The following is a 22,521-nucleotide window of genomic DNA, read 5'->3' as shown; positions in this document are numbered from 1 at the left end:
TCTTTGCGCTTCCTCGCACTCCAAGCCTTGCGACATCGATGGCTCATTTGCTTATGGAGAAATGAAGGGTCAAAGAACGGAAGAGATTATCCCTAAATCATGTGGTGAGACGAGATAATGCAGCCAAAAGCAAGAGGACAGGGGTCTGGACTTGGGCCTTGCTGCCACTCCAGTCACCACACTTCCTGTCTTCATAGTTATGGCTACACAGAACCAGACATGGCCTGAGAAGCATTTCAACCAGAACTTACGGTCAAATCCGTCAACAATGTCTGTCTCCTCGGCAGGCTGGCAAAATGACAGAACCCTGGAGATATTGATTTGTTTCTGTTTTCTGTGCTCTCTCCACCAGCTGCCACGAATACAGACTACAAGGATAGGCCAGACCTGAGCAAAACTGGGAAGCAGGTGACATTTTAAACTCACCCCTCTTTTCAGCACCATTTTCTCTGTTTCCCACGCTCCCCCAAACTTCCCAATGCCTACACTAAATTGCATACTAGCCAGACCCTGGTCTATTTTTTGAATTTTCAAGGTCCATAAGAGAATGAATACCTCTGGTTGATAACAACTTAAAACATCTTTACTTCTAATAAATAGTTATTTGCGATTTTAAAGAGACCTCTAAAGATTGTCAAGACTTGAAGAAAACAATTCCTAATAGTGGAATTTCAGATACCATTGCGGAGCCACTGTTTCAGAGCCACCGTTTGGAAACCCACCTATTCCTCAGAGAAAGACACCGACCCCAAGACCTCCTAAGCTATTTGTGCTTGTTCTTGCTTTCAACCAAAGCTGTCACTCAACTGGTTCTCAGAATATATCCCCCTAAGGACCATCTCAGACAGGGTCACATTTTAATTTAGTAAAGGCTTTCTCTAGAATAGTCTAGCCATCCTTCAATAATCGCCTAAATGAGACCCTGTTCATGACCTTTTCTTGTTTTTCCTCTAGAACCCCATGAGAGCAAACAGTTGAAAAGACTCAAACAGCTCACTGTGTCTCCCTAAGCAGACCTGCCGGTCACCACGCCATCTGTCATCGGCCAGGACAATCACAATCCTCTCCAGTGGATTCTCCTCCTTCCCCTTTATTGTATAGACAAATCATTCTGGGAAAAGGAAGTTGGGTAAGAAACCTAGGGAACAATTGAGCAGCTATAATTCTTTCCTTGCTTAAGAAACAAAAACAGATTCAACGTTAATTTGCGAAACTGCTTTCGGGAAGAAGATGATCACATGAGTAAAAATGCAATACACATTTCATTTCTATAATGCCTGTCTGGGCAGCAAGACAGAATACTTCCCATCATCCCAGAGCATTACAGGGAAACCGTCTCCTACAAATAAAAGATGAGAAGCCAGAGAATAAACACATGCTTTAACACGTGGCCCCCAGCAAAAGGAAGGAAGGAGCCCTTCACTTTCCGAGGCTGTAAAAAGGGAGGTGGTCCGAATGTTGTACATAGGACAGTAGGGGAAGGGGAGGTCTGGCGGGGTACAGGAGCCCAGTCCAGGCAGAGGAGGAAGGGAAAGTGTTGGCCTTTCAAATATGAGCTCCAAATAACTGAAGTACAATATTAATTGGTAAAGCAACAGCAATGAGGCTTCCAGAGAATAATGGAGCATGAAGCAGAATGACAGGTAATAGCGATGGAATGATCCTATTACCAAGAGCAGGCTCACAAAATGATTACATTAGGGATGGAAAGCCAAGGCATTGAGCTGTGTTCCGGCTGCAGGCCCCGGGACTAGGGCTCAGAGGCCTTATAACCTCACCCCAGCCCTACCTGTAACCTACGGAGTATCCAAGAAAAAACATATTCACAACTGAGTTCCAACATCTCCCAAGTGGAAAACAAAGCCACTTCCTCCCAGAAACTCTCTGGGATTATTAAAGTCATAGAAGTGAAGTTCTGTGGGAAAGTTGCTTTCCTTTCTACCACATCCTTCCACCCCACCCCACCTACCCAACATCCCATGTCTACATTGGATTCTCCACAGACAATGGAGGGTGACCCAGAAATCCTCCAAATATGTGACTTAGTGATGAAGGCTCTGTCTGCTTGGTCAGCAGATCTACCTTTTCAAGAATAGCTTTCTCAGGCTAAAGACATCTTTCTGTCACAGCACAGGGGTGCCACCAAAAGGGGGATATGAAGAGCCAAGGCACCCAGGGTAAGTCAGCCTGAGACGGCATTAACCCTGCCTGTTATCATACTTCTTAAATTGCAAACAGAAAATCATGGGTTATTTGGTGATAGCTAATTGTGGGTTCTTCTCTCTGGATTATCTACTTTTTGCAATCCCTGTTTCAGGAAAGACAACTTGAAGAACAGAGGCTCCACACAGAGAACAAAAGTGCCTGAACGAGTGTACTTGTACCTAAATTGCATGTCTCTGTGAGCCCTGAGCATTCCAAACCAAACAAGATCTCCATTAGTCTTTGATTACTCCTTTTTAAAACCACATGATCCTCACCTTTACACAAGCATGGTTAAGAAAACATGGCAAGTATGTTAATAACGTGTATGTGAATTTTTATGTTATGTATGCAAGAGTCAGAGGCAGAACTCCGATGTCATTGTAAATGTGATGTCTATACTAGCCTAATGGTAAAGGTTTTTACTGTAAAAGGTACATTTTGTTTAAGGGTGGTTGCCTTGAATACAGAATCATACAAGAGCACACTGTGTGTATTCATTATTTTTTCTTGACTCAGACTTTATGTGTTCAGCTTAGTTTGCTTAAAGTAAATAGAAAAATGCAGATTTGTGCAGGGAAAAAAAAAGAGAGAGAAAAGGAGAAAAATCTGGGGTGACACTGCTCTTTCCAAAAACATTTATGTTTTTACTTAAAAAAAAAAATACCGTTTTGAATGGCACTATCATTTAAAAAGTTAAATCATTTTAAAATGTAGTTATTGAATTCAATGCACATTAGCCTTTTCTAAAATACTGCCTGGCGTCTAGTGAAATACACACACACATACATTTACACACTAGACCAAAATTGCTAAAACAATTAACTCTCAATCATCCAACATTATGAAAAGCATCAAAACACAGATGATTTGAATAACCAAACTTTCTCACTTTTAGATTTTACATAATTTTATGAGTTTCTAGGAAATGAACTGATATTACTGATTCAATTTCACTTTAAGGAATACTAGAATAATGCCATTTGAATCATGGAGATTGGGGCTCGGGGGGGGGAGGGGGGCTGAGGTTTAACCAGTAGGGAAAATGAACTTGGGAAGAAAATAAGGATATGGATTATTTATAAAATGCATGTCGATATCTAGACAATGGGCAGTGAGAGGACATTCTCTGGTAGAAGACTACCTACCGAGAACTGGGGAATTTCATGAGCAGCCCTTACTCCTGGAGTCTTTCCTCTTCCCTCACGCTTTTTCCCTTCATGCGAATTCCTCCCGTGTCCGGTGGGGCCCAAACTGTCTAGTAAGGTGAAACTACAGAAATACAGCGTGCGGTGCGCCTCTGTCAGGATATGAGACCCACACACTTAGACACTTACGACTCCAAGGTAGGCGCACGTTCAAGCAGCCCAGGCTAACGTTTTGGGGTAGACATGATCTCTGCCTCCTAGAATCCACAGCCCTGGGTAACTCCCTCAACTGGAGTGTGGGTAGGACCAGTGACTTGCTTCTAACCAACTGAATATGGCAAAAAGGACAGTGTCACTTCTGATGATGTCACCTACGATTGAAAGGTACTCTCGCTGAGAGACTCGCTTTTGCTGGCGTTGAAGAAACAAGCTGCCAGGTGTGAGCTGCCCATGGAGAGGGTCATGTGGCAAGAAGCTGAGGGAAGCTTCTGTGCAACATCCAGCAGGAAACCGAGGCCCTCAGTCTGGCGGCCTTTTGGAACCAAATGCCAACCACCATGTGATGTGCCCAACTTAGCCTTTAGAGGAGAACCCAGTCTTGGCTGGCACCTCATTGTAACCTTACACAGGACCCAGTTAAGCCCGACCTAAAATCTGCACCTCAGAAATTGAGTACAAATGTGTATTGATTTAAGGTGATAATTACGTAGTAATAGTATTACACAGCAACAGAAAACTGATAAAGATACACATAGACAAGCCTTTCAAAATTATAGCTCCCCTTCATGGTTTACCTGCACTTCTAATCTCCAAGATAGTGAAATATTTTTTCTCAGATTTTCTCTCCTCTGTGGAGTAAGGTATTTTTTGTTTGGGCTAGGACTCTATAAAAGCTGGGTCAAAATATCTCTTTTTCTAATGACCTCAAATCCCCTGGATTCTGCCCATAAAAGTGCCCTAATCTAGATAATTCATTTCCTGAACTTTCCCCGAAGTCCAGACTGTGTTTACAATCCCACCCTTTTTCACCTTCCCCATCAAATATCACCAGTTCACCTGCATTCGTTGGAGCCCACATCTACATTTCTTGGTTTCATGGTTTCCTCAAAATGAATAAGTCATTTACATAAACACCTTTAAAACATAGGTGTTCTGTAATTATTCCAGGGTCAGTTAAACTCGTTACACCAATCCAAATACAGTTTGAGGGAGGATGCAGTATTTCTTGGACAGTAGTAGACACGGGGATATTTCTGAAACAGTTTTCCATTCATATAATAGAACTTTTCTTCACTAAAAACAAATTACTCAGATTCTAGCATTTGTGCTCATCTCAAATCAGGTGAATTTGTATATTTTGAGTCTCAGTTTTTCCTCAACTGAAAAATAATACTTGGCACATTGTAGGCACTTAATAAATATTTTTGAGTAACAAATAGTCTAGCTCTTTCTATACACAGAAACACACGCACACACATACACAAACACAACACATGCCACATAGAATACTTTTACAAATCAATTTACAGTAAACTTTTCAGAAGCCTTTCTTCTCCTTGGAATAAAATACAGCAATGCATATTATACCACGTGTACACACATACACACATACACACACACATACACACAGACACATACACACTCATTGTATCAGACCTAAATTGTTATGAATCAACTCCAATTACCCACAAGGATAAAAAGGATCAGAGCACAACTATAGACAAGTGAGTGAGAAAGAATCAGAGTGAGAACGAGAGAGAGAAGAAAGAACGCAGATTTCCACATGGGTCTTCATTTGAATATCCCACTCAATTTTAAATTAGAATACTTGGCTTTGATAAGTGATAGTTTAAGGTAAACCTCAGAACCCACTACAATTTTATATTTATGAGTATCTATTACGTGTTTTCCATCTCAATCAGAATGTGTATTTATACTGAATAAGCTAATGAGGTAGTTATACTTTATGTTTGCCTTGGACTTAAAATAAGTTCAAAACATTAAAAAGAGAAAATATGCATTTCCAGTGAGGTCAATCTATTTAGACATTATTGAAAAGTGGTCTTAAGTATTAAAGCCAGGACCTTAAAGGAAATCTTATCTGAAACACAGAAAGGCAGAGAGAAAAGGGGTTTCTTCTTGGTAGACAAGACCTTTCCTGCCAGTTATCAACTCATTCCAAACCCACCCTTCACTCCCCTGCTTTGTGATACCAGGGACAGACCACGTAAGCATTGCACTTTTGCCAGTTAGCATGACGTCATATTTTCCCAGTCGAACGTAACAGGAGAGCCACTGCAAGAGACAGGGGCATGTTTTCCTGATTCCTACCTGGTTTCCTCTCCTGGCTTGATGTCCACCAGAGCTTTAGTCCAGTGGTGCTCACCCCCTAACGAGTTTCAGTGACACCCACACATCCCAGCAAGTCCCACCAGCATGTTAGCTGGCTTCCCAGCAGGTCTCAAAGGGACCCCAGTGGATGACTTCCGAGAGAAAGTTTCATTGGCACCCTAGTGGGTAGCTGCCTGTCAAATTTCATCAGTGCCCAGTGGGTCACCTCTCAGAAAGTTTCATCAGCTCCCCCGTGGCAGCTTTCCAGCAAGTCCCAGTGGTGCCCCAGGCAGTTTCCTACTGAGCTTTAATCAGTACCCTATCGGGGGGTTGCCTTATAGCCAGCCCAGCTTGTGGCACCTCAGGGAACTTCTCTGCCACCCAGTGTGCCACCACCCACTCTCTCCAATGAGATCCCATCGCAGCCTCTTTCGCATTTGTTCCTTCCTCAAATAGTCTTCCATCACCCCTAAAAGTAATGGTTGTTCCCGTCATCCACCATTCTTCTATTATTTAGGATTCTCCTTACCCCTTAGTAGTCAATCTTCTGTTACTAGTCGACAGTTATTTACATCAAACTTTTCCTATTCTAATTTCCGTGTCCCTGGCTGGAGCCTGACTGACACAGAATGAAAGTGGAAATGGTACTAGGAGATAGATTCACACAGACGGAATTTGGGGATCAGCTGGTTATGCCTTTGGGCCTGAGTACAATGCTGAACTCTTCGTCAAAGGGAAACGGGATGCCATTAACCCCTGACACACAGTGGGACTACAGTTCACAAGCTACCATCTTTGTCTGGTAGCTTCATCAAGAGCCAGTTGGAAGCCAACCAACTGGGAATGCCAAATGGCTGATGGACGTGACCATAGGTGTTCTTCACACCACTGCTGAGCTTGTCACAGCAGGAAGAGAGAAGAGAGCACACCGAAACCGGGCAGGTAGGCCCCTTCTTCCTGCGGTGTCTCTCCAGAACCCTCCACTGACAAACTTAACACTGTGCCAGCTGGCAAAGGGTAAATATTTATAAAATTCGGTTCTAGTGTTACAAATGAGGGTTATCAGAGTGGATTTTGAGTTGAGAAACAAGTTGATGGGTAACGGGCACACCGTGTCAAGGGTGGATGGTAAAAAGTAAAGATGGGGAATGGCTTGTGCTTCCACTCGGTGTTAAAATATGCTACAAATTCCACGTGTATCATTCTCAGTTCATCTCACATGAATATCATAAGATAATTTCTCCCTGCTTCCCACTTAAATACCAACAATACAAAAACAAACAAACAAATGAAAAACAAATAAACAAAAAACATGAAAATCCTCATCAATACCAAAAACCAAGACTGACAGCTGAAACCTGTGAGGATTTTCTCCTGATTTCAAATGTATTAGACTTGAATTGAGAAACCAAAGCATGATTTTTCTTTTTTTAAGACAGCAAATAAGAAATGGCACCATGCTCAAAGAAGAATGGGAAATGGAACATTCTTTCTTTGTTCCTTGGTCCCTGTAAAGACCAGAAAACTAGGCACTGCTCCCCAAGGGTCACAGGTCTGTCTGTCCAGCAGTCCTTACCAGGATCGCCCTTTCTCTATTTCAAGAATTCAGGTCAGGAAGTATAATGATCTTGGTGGGATAGAATGGGAATGAACAGGGCGGGGAGGGAACCATTGACAAAGGCCACCGAATTCTGGGAGATAAATGTCCCAAAGGTAAAAATGCTACTGAGTCCTAAAGGATACCAGAGGCTTGAGGACCATGTGATACATTTTCAGAATAAAAGCTGGGAGCATTTTCATACAGTGAAATCCCACTGCATTGTAAACAGTGCAATAAAGCAATGTGCCTTGGGCTCGTTGGCAGCAAAGGCAGAGAAAGGTTAAAAATAAAAGAAAGGCAAATATTTATCAAACAAACACAAACAAAAGGAAAGCAGGGATGGGAATTTTAATTTCAGACGAAGTAGAATACAAAGCCAGAAGTATTTAAAGGGGAGAAAGGGTTGGCAAGAAGCATGATCCCTAATAAAGATAAAACAGTCACAGGCAATTACACACCTAATCATTTAATATCAAATTATAAAAAGCCAGAACTGCTCGCAACACAAGGAGAAACGGAAAGAAGCACAATTGTTTGGAAGGTTACACTGCATTCTCAACCTTGTATAGAGCAGGTAGAAAGAAAACTCAGCAGGCGGGAAAGTGCAAATGCTGAAAAGAGATGAGTGGTCAGAAGTTTCCACCACTGCCCTCAGCCCGTGCCCTGGAAAAGGACAGTGCTCTTCACCTTCAGAGTATTCAACACTGGGGGATGTAATGGCTACACCATCAGGTAGGATCAGAGAAGTGACAGTCACCGTTTCCATTGTGCTCCTGTGACTGGAGGGACAGAATTCTGTTGCAGGAGAAACCACATACCCATCAGCCATTTTTCCCTATTAGTGAATTCTTCTAGTTTTGACCTTGTGGATTTCCAAAGTAGATAATAAGAGTCCCAATTATCGGCAAGCAGATCCACTCATTTAGGCAAATTTACCTACTACTGCCTGGCTTATATCTTGAACACTTTCCAAGTGCCACTGTAATAACCAAAAGGTGGTTCCCACTTTCCAATGTCATCAACACAGTCCTGGGTGGGCTGTGGGTCGGCCTCATACTCCAATGCATAGCACGCTGTGGCAGGTTGTGTAGACCCTTTCCCTAAGTGGCTACAGCTGGAAACAGCCAGTGAGTAAGAATGAATTGAGCTCTTATTGAGCACTGGTGGCCAAAACCTAGAACACTGGGCTTGGTTTTCACGACTAAGTGGTTCATTATCAGGAGGGTCATAAACTGGGTAGCCATCATAGCAGAATGGGAAACCAGATGAAGAGAGAGAGCAAAGCCAAAGGGTCCAAGCCAAGGATCGTGAACGTCACTGGAGAGCCAGACTTAGGTTTACTGGCCCTCAGCTGAGGTTCTGTGGGCCAGTCCGGCTGGTTTAAAGATGTAGTGTTGTAGGACAGACAGGCCAGTGGTCATTAATGGTTAAATACAAAATGGATAACACTTCTTCTACTGCCAGGCATCTGTCAACTCTCCCTTGCCCATTTTAGTATTAATGGAATTCAGGTCATAAGGAGTAAGAAGGAGGTAGTCAGGAATTCTTCGCACTATGCTCAGAATTTGAGGGTTTCATATTATAGTCTATTTACATTTACAACTGTGATCGCTACAAAGATGCAGAAAGACTTCTATTATTTGAGCATATATAGGGATTCAGATTTTAAATCTGTTTGCAAAGAAACTATATGGGATCTATTAGGTTCCCTGTGTATCAAAATTTACTATATTGCACTGATTTGCTGGCAGAGAAGGAAAAGCCAATTTGCATGGTTCCTGTCAGTCACATGTGGTTTGGAAAGGCTTATGCATTCCAGATCCACTCTGTGTAAACTGGAGAATCATATCCTATTTCTACTGGTTTAAATGCATGCATATGAAACTTGTTTTTCCCACAGTGCCAGATGAAAATAGGTGAAGCACTAGCAGCAGTGATCACAGTTGATCTACTTCTTTGTCAAAACTTCACAGCTATGATGGTGAGAAGAAGTCTCATCCCTCAGGTCTAGAAAAGGGTGACTTCTGCTTCTTTGCCTTGCTTGTTCAGTTCTGTTCTGTGGAGCGTGGATGGATCAAGTCTGTAACTGTCATTCAACACACAGTTTCTGACACCGACTATCTGCCAGGCCTTCGGCTAGGTACCAAGAGATACTAAGCAGAATTTCCATGGCTGGGAGCTCAGAGTTGAGTGGGAAAGAACAACAAGCGAATAAACAGTTACCGCCAATGTGAGAGCTGCTTTTGGAGTGTGTGGGTTGTGTACAATACCCTATGGAAACACAGAGGGTGTCTGCCAAACCTTCACAGAAGAAGGTGAATCCTGATGGTGAAATATGAGTTGAAGGGAAGAGGCCCTGGAAGGCATTCAAGAAAGTAGGAACGCAATGTGCAAAGACATGAAGCTCATCAAGAACACATGTTTCAGGGACCTGAGAGAAATTCTGCATGGCTTGAGGCCAGAGGTAGAGCCAGGGGAGAAAATAATTTGAAAACACATGAGAGAGAGGCAATAATTCTAGGACACAATGTTATTTTAATAGTGTACATTCTTGTGTTGATATTCGAAGATGTCTACTCACGAAGAAGACTTAAGAGTCACAGACAAATGAGCTAACCTTCCAGTGAGCGTTCTCCTGACTCAGTTCCTCACTGTTCCTCCCTTCCTAGCACTTATAACAATGCCTGGCCCAGTTAGCACTTCCTTACTGTAAACCCCTTTTTACCGCATGTGGTAGATGGCCACAAAGATGGCCCCCAATGTTTCATGCTGGTGCACACCCTTGCCCATGATGATGGGCTGGTCTTACTGACTCATTTCGAAGGAAAAGAATATACCAGAAGTAATGGGTTGTCACTTCCAACATTATACGAAGACTGTGGCTTCCCTTTTGGGCAGTCTCTCATGTACTCCAACTCTGGCTCTTCTTGTCTCTTGGATCATTAGTTGCCATGTCATAAGGACACTCAGGCAGCTTATGGAGAAGCCCACATGGCAAGGAACTGAGTCACGCCTAAGCGGGCATGCCCAGTGTCAGCACCTATGTGAGTGAGCTTGGATGCAGATCTCCCGAGCCCTGCCAGCAACCACATAAGTGAGCTGGAAAGTGAATTCTCCAGTTCCACTCAAGCCTTGAGGTTACTGCAGCCTTGGACAACAGCTTGAATGGAAACCTCCTAAGAGATTCTAGGCCAGAGACACCCAGCTGATTTGCATCTAGATTCTTCACCCACAGAAACTGTGATGAGCCACTAGATTTTGATATCATTTGCTACAAAGAAAAAAAGTAACTAACATGCTATACTGGCACAGTCCATTCCTACTCCCTCATCAAGGCTGGGTTTCTGGTTGGACACGATGGTATCAGAGTTTCTCGTTGGTGATGGAGCACTGCCTGGAAATCCAGCTTTTGTGACTAGGACCCCAAATGCCTGACACCTTACTCCTTCAGGGACTAAACCCTGTTACGTACTGTCCGTCTCTATTGATTAGATCATGTACAGAATGAGTCCAGCCCAACTAGAGCTCAGATTATTGTTTGGCATGTTCTCTCCCCCATCAGGGCCAACCATGGGTGCACCAACGCTACGAAGTACAGTCCCTCTACTAGCTGTGGCTGAAAAGTCCAAGAAACCTCTATTTAGATGATGACAATCACAGATGTCCACAGCAAGACACATGTAACTAATGCATTCTTGATTTCCATGTGTAACTGACTGATTACATGACACACCTTAGAAACTAATTGTTAAACTTGCTATGTATGCTGTCCAGGTGGGGACAAGTGGAAAAACATATATTGCTTAGAGAACATTGAGGTTTTGGCAGAGAATTGTTGGCAGTTTATATAACAATGTTAATTTAAAGGCAGTGGCTTTATATGTTAAAAAAAAGAAAAGAAAAAGATTTTAAGACCTTGTAAAGATGTTAAACGTTTACACACAAAAATTAGGCTCAGCTAAGAAAAGAACAAAATATAAAACCCAAGTGTTTCTTCTACCAATTGTTCTTTGCTTGCTTCTTATGTCTTTTCAGTTCTTAGACCAGTTTTTTAGTTAGCGATTAAGCAACCACTGCCTACATAATGCTATGTATGGAAAAGGCAGCAGTTCATCACAGCCACAAGACAAGGAAAGGAAGAAGGAAGGAAGGGGACTTGGTACCTCAGTCCCTGATGATTTTGCCCCTCGTGCGCTGGGATGCAGTTACTGGGAGCTGAAGGACTCGTGTGAGAGGACGTCCTTAGAGCCACCGCTGAGATGCCCACCAATGGGGATGAGAAATTCAGCAGCAGTGAGGTGGTGTGGTGGGAGAGGACATTTGGGTGACGGGTCACATTGATAACCAGTGGGTTATGCTGGCATGACAGTTCATAGGTTCCTGAAGAGAAAGAAGGACATGAATAATATTTTAAGCCATTCACATAACACCATTGTCCCATATCTAGTATTCACTGTATCCTCTCAGTAGCTGTAGATGTGGGCAAGGTCCCAAACAATATCAGAGACAGACATGAAGCTAACTCCTGGGTCTGCTGGATGACCCTCTAGTGGCCCTAAAAGGATAACTGTCCGACTCACCAAGAGAGTGGTTGTTTCCACTGAAATCAGTCAGGTGGAGGGTTACTGTTGGTCGCTGATGTTTCTCAGAGACCAGACCATCAGACGTCAAGAAGATGAAAATCGCCGTGGCCACTCCTGGTCTACTGAAACACACCTAGGTATAAATAAGCACATACAGTATGAGCCATTATTTCCATTGGGTTATCGAGCCACCTAAAGTAAGAGCTGCCTTCTCCTTTACAAGTGAGAAAAATATGGAGTAGGCACAGAGATGTCCCAGGTCACACCAAAAGTTAACATTAGATGGAAAGAAAATAACTCTGAGCTACGTAGACTTTTTACCTCAAATGTTTCTTTTTTGTTTGAACCTGTCGTTCTCTTTATTTCTCAAAAAAGATCACTCAAAGAGACCATTTCTTGAGACAATTAGCCACCGCATAGCCAGCCAATACCTCCTTATCTCTAAAGAGAGAGAGAAATGCCAACGGTCACCAAGCTAACGCTTTGTTCTGAACTGGCATGGCTAATTATCCCTCCGGATCTCCCTGTCTTCTCCTACAAGTTTTATCAGAACCTCACATTGAGCATGGAATGATGCCATGGGGGAGAGGTTATCACAGAGTCGGTTGTTTCTGAGATGAGAAGCTGCCACACTTACGCAGGTCTCCTGGTGTCCCAAGCCTATATACCCTCTGCATAGCTGGAAAATAAGCCAACACTGAGGCATAGGAAACTTGGGTTATTTATAAGGAATATTCCTAGAGGGGTAGGTGAACAGTCTTGCAAAGCAATCTCTGGAAGTTCTGTCCCTGGAAATCCTTTAATAGAAAAGAAAACATCTTAGTAATTGGGAGATGACCTGAAGAGCTTATTTTGCACACTGAAATTATTTGATGCAGTCATTCTAGTTTTGTCCTATTTCCTGTAGCTCTACAGTATTCTTAATTACTTTTGTTTTAAATTAAAGTTTATTGGGGTGACAACGGTTAGTAAAGTTACATAAAGCTTCTGCACAGCGAAAGAAACCATCGACAGAATAAAGAGGCAACAAACCGAATGGGAGATTTTTGCAAACAATGCCTCCAATAAGGGGCTAATATCCAAAATAGATAAAGAACTCATACAACTCAACAACAACAACAACAAAAAACCAAACAATCCAATTAAAAAATGGGCAGAGGACCTGAATAAACATTTCTCCAAAGAGGACATATGGCCAATATTCTTATTTTCTGTTGAGAATAAATTCCAATCTTCCCTAGTGTTACATGGCTGTTACATTATTAGAACCTGTGTGCATTTCTCTAGCTTTTTATCAGGTTCTGAGAGTGACAAAGCCCCAGGAAAACTGTCCTCAGGGTAAAAGCGGGTGCAATCTCTAATGGTAGGGGCCTCCTCTAAAACGGGGAGGAGAGTAAAACATGTTTTCCATTTTAATGAGAATTCTTCCTTGTCCGCAGACTGATTTTCCCTGAGTCTTGGTGGTGTGTTTATGGTGTCCATTTGCACTGCTGGCTTCATTAGGGTGATTTTATAATGTACAGCGGTCAATGGAGCACAACTCTCCCTTCTTTCTCTCCGCCTTTGAGGGGAGAGACCGGCCACACTCTCTTTTTACAGTGTCTCCTTCCCCCCTTTTCATTTCCCCTCTTTGAAGTAATAAATATTCCTTTATAACTTAAGAAGCATCCAGACCCATAGGTTGTGGCTTGCAATATGAGGTCCTTTGTCCCTGGATGGATGAGGGCTAGACATGAAACACGCCATACGGTAACCAACAGCCCAACGCGAACCCCTCAACTCCAAGAGCAGACAACATCAAAGTCCCCTGGGATCTCCCACACCCTCTTCCTTTCCATAAACCACAAGAGAGACTTGAGCGCTGGAAGCAAGTTCTGGGTCATTTCCTGCGCCAGGAACACACAGAGTCCACACAAGTACCTGGTGGCTTTACCCCAACAGGCGTCAGACTTGAAGAGCGGAGTGGATTCAACGAGGAATGGGAGAGTTCAGTCTTCCGCCTCCTGTCAGGGCCCCAAAGAGACACCACCCAGTGAAACTAATCACTCGGGGTAGGTCTTACCGTGCGGATTTCTCTGTCCTGAGGGACTGTGCCCAAAACTCATTCTGCATCTCCTAGAAACATGCCTCCTTGCTACAAGGGTCTTTGGAAACCGCTCTGGACCCTAAACCTGGCTCCTGGTGGCAGGGTCTCTATGCCTCGACATGTGGGAAGCAGTTAGGCCAGGATTTCCAGGCCATGGCTTAAGTAGAAAAACCACCGGTGAGACTTACAAAGGAGACACAGGCACAGAAATGTTGGGATACACACAGCAAAACCAGACACGGGTCTGATCAAGGTACAAGATGCCCAGCCTTAGGCATTTCCTCTCCCGGTGACACAGAAGAGGTAATCAGACTTCATTCTCATCTAAATACCATGGAGGCACCCTATCAGCCACTAGATGCAAGGAAAGTATAAAGTCTCTCATACAATTGCTGGAGTCTCAAAACCAGCGGTTAGTTTGAATATGCACATATCTACATAATCCGTCTGAAGGGGCTGAAAGGAACCAAGCAAATTCATCATTCTGGAGAGAGGGTTGGCTAAGCAGAGCCCTGGGTTTGACTCTTAGCTCCATCTTTACTTACTGGATAAATCCGATCAATCCATCTCTCCTCTCAAAGCCTAGGGTTCCTCTTCCCCACATCTGAGAAACACACATACTACCAATCTGATTTGACTACTGTGAGGATTAAATGAAATCACATGAGAACACACAGGACAGTGCCAATCATCTAGTAAGAACTCAATGTTCAAAAATTCTTATTTCCTAAAAGTGTTTTTCTTCTGTTTATACTTCAGGAAGATAAGGGTGAAATAAGATTTTAAAAAGAAACATACATTCATATATTTTGGATGATATAGAGATATAGAGAACTGTTTTTCCAAAATGCATAGACTAAAATACTTTATATCTATATATACTACTTTAAATTGGTACTCTGGATTCTACTTCTACACAAATTGGCAATATTTGATGCTCTTGGTTTGGAATATATCTCTACTTTATAAGTGGAATCTATGAAAAATATATTTTATATACATATAACTGTTTTAATAGACTTTTCAGGAAATCCAGTTCAATACACAGTTATTAAAAACCTACTTTTGCTGTACATAACAAACTTCCAGAATTTACAGTATAATTAGAACACTAAAAGTGTATTCATTATTCACAGATGATAGTTTTAAAAGTTGTTCTTTCTACAGCCAAGTTACAGCTATTTTAATATATATAATAGAATATATATAATAGTGTAGGCTATTTTTACTTTATGTGAAAAAAATAATGAATTTTATGGTCCTAGATGCGAAAAATCAGTAGCGGCTAGAGCAGGAAATTTGCCCACACGAGGCTTTACTTACTCCACCTTCGTGTCACCTTTGGCACGCTAAGTGTGATACTCCTTTAATCAACACACCAAATGCATTATGTGAACAGCTGTGCCCCCCTTCAGGATAAAGCACCCCAGATACACCTCCTGGGGGCACACTCAGGTCTGAAATGAACGCCAGGCATGCCCCAAGAGAAAAATCCAAGATGTTCAGACATCAAGACAATTATGAGCTTTATGCTTTATTATTTGTTTTAAGGAGGAGATTGCCTCCATGTGTTACATGGGCAATGTAAAATTAATTTCAACATGGTTCTTATGAAGAAGTAAAACTAGACATCAGAAAGGAGGTAAGATCTTTTAGAAAAACAAATGATACAGGGGACTGAGGAAGGTCTCAAGACAGAGGGACTGCTGGTGAAATCAGTGAGTTCATCGCAAAATACATTGAAACGGAGAAAACATAGATTGGATGGATGGGTGGATGGATGGATCGATGGATGGATGATGGATGGATCGATGGATGGATGGATGGATGGATGGATGGATGGATGGTAGATGGATGGATGGATGATGGATGGACGGACAGGCAGATAAACAAGCAGGCAGGCAGACAGATGAGTGATAGATAGATAGATAGATAGATAGATAGATAGATAGATAGATAGATAGATAGATAGATAGACAGACAGACAAAGACTGACTGACAGAAGTAGAAAAGCAGTCTCACATGCTCAGTTGGTTTTTCATCCAAAGTCTGCACGTTAACCACTGATCTAACTTTTGGCCACTGGTGAAGGTTAAGATTGAAAGAATGTTCCCCCAGCACAGAACTGTCTGGGCTTAAACAAAATCCATCTTCAAACTGCCTGCTAGGGACAGACACACTCAATATAATCCCAAGCCAAGAATTTCAACTTCCAGGTCATCCTTTGTGGTGGTCACTGGATAGCAGACCCTGAAACTCCACCACAAACTTGAAAAGAATCTTCTCTGAGGTTTGAAAATGCCTTTGGTTAGTTACTAGGTTTTTTCTCCTGGGCCTTTCCACTTTCCCTCATCTATGGCTCTTCCTGATTCCAGAGAGAAATGGAAGGCCCTTGTACAGGAGAAAGTGGGCAGATGCCATGTTCTGTTCATAGAGCACTTTACAGTTTGCCAAGCAGGATCACATACTGTGCTGGAGTCCTCACCAAGCTCACTGGGTTTTTATGCCTATTTGAGATTTTTACTCTCATATCCCCAGGATACAAAGGTTACATTATAAGAAGTGGAAAAAGCAGGATTTTGAGAGCTTAAGTGACTTCCTCTAGCTAAATGCTAGACAGGCTGGGATCTGGGTGTTCCAACTTTAAGTTCTGTATTCTTTTGACTGCCCAGGGATTCTTAATTTGGGGTGAGCAGGAAGTCACAGATTCCTAAGAAAACGTGTTGACACTTGTTCCCTCTCTCCCTCCAGAAATGAAGTCACACAAACACTTAGGCATAAAAGCTTCATACCATTTCAGGGAGCTAAGAGAACACTTCAAAATCCATTAGTAGTCCAATGCGGGGGTGTGGGGGGTGGTCAACAGAAAGCAGATTAAGAACGCTGGCACTATTGGTTGAACCATATGCCTTTTTTGTAGGTGAAAAATGATCAAATATTGGAAATTTTGTATGGATCATCCAGATAATATCTCTGTCTATGTAGACTTAGAAATTTGACACGGAGATTGACTCCCACTTCTGGGGATTTTTACCTGAAGTCCAAATCTAACAGATGAAGGAAGCATGTGAGGCAACCAGCCTCGCGCCACTGAGCTGTCCTGGTGGCCTCCAGACTTGAGGGTGTGTGTCAAGTCAAGGGAATTTTGAACCTGGCTTGACTTCCTTTCCATGTCCAAGCCTCTGTCTCTCTTGGTATCAGTCAAAGCCCAGGTGATTTCCTGTGTTATTCCTTCAGAATACAAGTGAGGCTATAAACACTACAAGCTTCCGTGGTTCTTTTTTCAAAAGAGTAAGATCATTTTGTGAAATGAAGAGGGAACCACCACTATGACCCTCACTGCCCAAGGGGCGACATTTGAAAATATATGATTGAGCAAGTCAGTGGAAGGGTACAGATCAGAACCAGCTAAGTGGCCGAGTTCCTTCTAAGAGCATTTCCTCATCTGTGATGTTGGCCTCCAGGGCTAAGCATGCAGAGAAGACCTCTCCATGTTAGCTCTCCGTGTTAGAAGAGCTTGTAGGACTCCAACGGGGGATCAGAAAGAGACAAAATCAAATCCGTGGTGAATACTGTGGTTTGCCCCCCAGATCCCCTCCTTCATGACTGAGTACTCAGCTCGCAATCATCTCTTTTCAGAAACTGTCCTCAGAGGAAGAAAGCCCCACAAGGTCATGCCACTTCCCTGGAATGGGAGGAGAGGGGACAAACCCATGTCCAATGGCCTTTGGGGAGGAGTGAGTGATGTATAAGGTGGGATGACTCCGGAGGGCCATCCCAGCTTCCTGGGGGATGCTGACAGTTTCTTGTGGCTATTCTTCCCTCCACCCACTCCTAGTTCTTTCACTCCCCACAGGTGTCAGTGCCAAGGACAGTACTTAAACTTTTGCATGCAAATCTTCCTCTCAAAGTCTGAATCCTGGGGCAACTCCACTTAAGACAAAGTCTGAGAATGAGAAAATTATGGACTATACATGGAGGCAGAAGGTTCCCTTGGGAACAAGAAGGCATAAGTCAGGGGATGGAGTAGTGCACTGCAGAGCGAGGCAAGCTTCCCTCTTGGTTGAAAAAAAAATTGCTATCTCAATTATTCATGAAACTTGGAGTCTGCTCAGTTGCCACGTCTAGGACCTGCAAAAGCTTCCATGTTAAATCAATAAAAAGTTAGATTAGTGGTAATCAGATAGGAAAGTGGAAACTGAGTGCTTTACCCTCTGGGGATAAACTCTTAAGCCACTGGGAGACCAAGTTCGTCTTTCAAATGCTAAGCTAGGGTTTGACAGAATTGAAAATTACATATACACGGTCATGCTTGCTTTGGCAGGATTCCCAGGGAATGCAGGGACCCATACAGGTTAATTTTCCCAACCGAAGATTTTGTTTTGAAAGGCAAGAACTTTTCAGAAGTTTCAACCATGTGTACAGAAATAATTCCAACATATGTTAGCAATGATCTGCCCTCTTAAACAGAGAAGCCGGTGGCTAACTGTATTTTCATTGATAAATGGGAGGCATCATTTGGCACATCAGTTATTTTACTGAATGCTGAGGTGAGACTCCTCTAAAGCAGTGCTCCTCAAACTTTAAGGTGCATACAAATCACCTGAGGATCGTGTTCAGGGGCTGATTCTGCTTTAGCAGAGTTGGGACGCTGAAGTTTGGGATGCCAACCATATTCTGAGTGGCCAGGCTCTAAGGCAGGGGTGTCTAAACTGCGGCCCGCGGGCCAACTGTGGCCAGCAATCGATTGTTAATTGGCCCATAGCAAATTCCAAAAATATATTTAGTTTACTTAAATAAACCAGGTGAGGCAATATGTACTTCACCTCGAGTGAGTGGCCCGGCTGTTTGTGTATTTTACCGTATGTGGCCCTTGGTGAAAACCGTTGAAAAAAGTTTGGACACCCCTGCTCTAAGGGCATCAGTGGATATGATTATTTTTGCCTTTAGCATTGGTTAGCCTAAGATGGCTTCTTTTCTTAATGTTTATTATCTCATTCTTTTTCAATGTCACCATTAAGCTTAAAATAAAATGCAGAGTTGGGAGGAATCATCTAGTCCAAACACCTCATTTTAAAGCTAAGAAAACTGATGCCCAAGAAGGTTATATGATTTACGTAAGACCACTTGACTGGTTAATTGTAAAATCAAGGCTTCTAATACTGTTTCTCTGAGTGCTTGTTTTCTCCGAGCTTCTAAATTCCCTATTCATTTGTCGCTCCTCTTCTATAACAGTGAAAATTCAGATAAGTAATATTATCAGAATTCTATGGAAAGAAAACAGGTTCTGACAAAGTGTCTAATCAACCTTCTGATGAACAAAGTAAAAGAATTCAGAGCAGTGACTGGACGTGGTACTTTCTACACCCGGGCCTTTTCTTTTTTCCTAAATTATGAAATCTGGACAGTTTTCTCGATGGTTGAAGTCATCGCTGAATACAGGATTAGCACCTGACTGATTAAATTTTTAAAAAATTAGGGTTGCCAGATATAGCAAAAAAGAAACAAACAAAAACAAACAGGATGCTCACTTAAATTTGAATATCACAGGTGCAAATAATTATTTAATGTAAGGGTGCCTTGAATAGAGCATAGATAGGACTTATACTAAAAAAAATTATTATCTGATTATCTGAAATACTTCTTTCGACAATCCAAAGTTGGAAAGATACGAGAATGCACAACAAGAGAAACAAAAAAAAATGAGCAGATAAAAGAAAGAAGACCAGAGAACACAAATTAAAAAAAAAGAAAAAAGAGGAATGGAGAAAAGGATTTTGCAACTGTTTGTGTATATAAACAAAATATATAGAGAAAAATGTTACGAGTTGGTAGACACTTTTTGACCAGCGAATGGAGAGTACACATTTCTAATACGAACTGGTCTTTAATTTATGAATGAATAAAGGCTCACTATTTAAGAGCTTCCTAATAAAATGCACGGCCAAGAGGAGGAGAAAAAATAAATAAATCTCTAATAATGACACACAGCTGACACAATAATAAAGTTGTTATGCTCCGAAAAATCAGTGCTACAAACAAACAAAATGCTATTAAAAATCCATGATTTTAAAAAGGAAATATGAGTTATTACAAAATACTTAGGGCTGATTGACGATGAAAGTACTGTATGTCCACATTTATGGGCTACAATTAAAGTAGTACTTAGAGGGAAAATTATGGAACGATGAAAACAAATCATTCAAGGATTCAACACAAGAAGCTAACAAAGAACGTTGGTGTAAATCCAGAGAAACAGGGAGAGAAGAAATAACACAAATAAGAATAGAAATCAGTGAATTAGAGAACTAGAACAAAAAAAGAAATAAACAGAACTAAAAGTTGTTCTTTGAAGAAATCCCAGCACAAGTAATCAAAAAACAAAAGAATAGGAAAAGAAAGTTCAAAAGCATATCAAGAGATAACTATAGCTAAAATAGAGATGAGACATAATAAAAATACATTATGGACAATAATCAGCATTAAATTTGAATATGTGGAAGAAATTAATACATTTATGGAAATATCCAATAGTCCCAAACTGGAAATGATAAAACAAATATATTAATAAAAATCAAAGATAAAAGATTAACCAATAACATACAAAAATGTATTTAAAATATAATTTATAATAAACAAGTAGGTTCAATCCACAAAGGCAAAAATAATTTGATACCTAAAAAAATAAAAACAAATCTATCAATGTGATTCAACACAATGATGGGTCAAAGGAGAAAAAAAATCACATGATTATGTCAACCGATGCAAATCAATTGTTTAAGTTCAGTTCATACATACCGTGCATTTTTCAAGAGGCAGATGAAACGACCTAAGGCTTATTCTAAAATTTGTATGGAAAATAAGTAGTCATAAATAATGAATAGCTAATTCAATTTTGAAAAAGATGTGCACAAAGGTGGAAGGGGGGAATGCTCTACCAAATGTGTTTACGTAGTAAAAGTTATAGAAATAAAAACAGTGTATTGCTGGTGTAAAGAAAAGGAAAGAGATCAGTGGAATGCAACAGAGTGTTAAAAACACCACTCATGTATATTCCAGAAACAAGTATATAATTAACGTAGCACCACAAATCATCGGGACAAAAATGAATGTTTTAATGGATGGGGTTAGAAAAATTAGCTTATCGTATTTAGGAAAAAAGTGAAACCCTACCTTATTCTAAATGAGAAAAAAAACACAAATTTCAAATATGTTAAAAATCAAACTTTAAAAGGCAAAACTATAAAACTTACATAAGAAAATGAAAAAAAATCTTTGCAATTTTAGAAGAAAACTAGTAAATCTGTCCATATTACAATTAAACAGAAGAGAAACTCTAAGCGCCTCATAATTATTTCTGCAAAGGGTTATTCTACCCCACTAATAATCATAAGAATTCAAAATAAAACAACAATGAGATATCACTTTATTCCCATCAGATTAATTGTAAGCAATTGGAAAACATTAGGTTTAGACAGGGTTATGTGGAAATGGTTACACTATCCTCAATGTCTTGAAATTATTAAGTTTATGTGTACTTCTATATCTTTGGATGTATTTATGGGCTCTCTTATTCCATTGATCTATTAATCTATCAGCACCTTGACATTTTAACCACTATAATTTTATGATATATGTTGATATTGGACAAGTGAGGCTTCCTTCATTACTCATCTTTTGCAGCTTTTCCATAACAACATTAAAATCAACTTTGTAATTATTTTAAAATTCTTTTTAGAACTTATTGAAATTACGTGAAGTTTAAACTCAGGGAAAATTAACCTTCATATGACATTGAATCTTTTTACACAGGACCAGTTTGCACATCTTCATTTTTTCAAGCCTTCATTGTATCTCTCTCTATATACATATCTTTCCATTTTTTTTAACATTCATGTCTAGATATTTTACCACTTTAATTGCTGTTATAAATGAAGTATTTTCTTTAACAATATTTTCTCATTATTTGTTGTTTAAAATTGGACAGCATATTTATTTCCTTTCATTTAATTTTGTACTAAACTATGATACTAAGTGAAATAATGTTCAGGTTGTTTTCTCTTTTCAGATGTTAAGTCAATTTATGAGAAGATAATTCAAAATTGACTTTTTCCTTCGCATTTTATGTTTCATTTCTTTTATATCTCATAAAGTATAAAATTAAAAACTCTAACTGAATTAGCTGCTATGTTCAGAGAAAGTAAAATAACAGTAATAATGGAATTTTTTTTACTTCACTGACTTCTGCATTCCCTGTCATTTCCTCTTTATTTTTAATTTGGTTTTAATTTGAGCTTTTTAAATTACTGAAGGTGGAAACTTAATTGATTTTATACCTCTTTTTGCCTCTAAATATAGATATTTAAAGCTATAAATTTCCCTGTCAGTACTTTTTTAAATTTCATCTTCTAAATTTTGACATATTATTTCATTATCATTCAGCTCAAAATACTTTCTACTTTCCCTCATAAAAAAATCATGTTAGGCCTATGGATTGTTTAGCACTGTATTGCTTGATTACCAAAAATTTGGAGATTTCCTAGGTATCTAGTTATCATTTCTAATTTAGTA

The 22,521-nt window shown here is 40.7% G+C and overlaps 1 protein-coding gene across 1 annotated transcript in view; it reads right to left on the bottom strand.

Moving 5' to 3' along the window:
- The window catches only part of PAPPA2 (pappalysin 2), a 218,722-nt gene that overhangs the window by 76,986 nt on the left and 119,215 nt on the right, over window positions 1-22,521 (bottom strand). Inside the window, exons 13-14 of the mRNA XM_074322117.1 lie at window positions 11,862-11,997; window positions 11,445-11,661 (exon numbers count right to left, since the gene is read on the bottom strand). Coding sequence (XP_074178218.1) covers window positions 11,445-11,661; window positions 11,862-11,997 — 353 coding nt within the window. The remainder of the gene's footprint in view (window positions 1-11,444; window positions 11,662-11,861; window positions 11,998-22,521) is intronic.

The sequence above is a fragment of the Rhinolophus sinicus genome, linkage group LG17 (assembly GCF_036562045.2).
Source record: "Rhinolophus sinicus isolate RSC01 linkage group LG17, ASM3656204v1, whole genome shotgun sequence".
Taxonomy (NCBI): Eukaryota; Metazoa; Chordata; class Mammalia; order Chiroptera; family Rhinolophidae; genus Rhinolophus; species Rhinolophus sinicus.
Note: the sequence above shows the minus strand (reverse complement) of the source record. Positions and strands in the feature narration are given on the sequence as shown.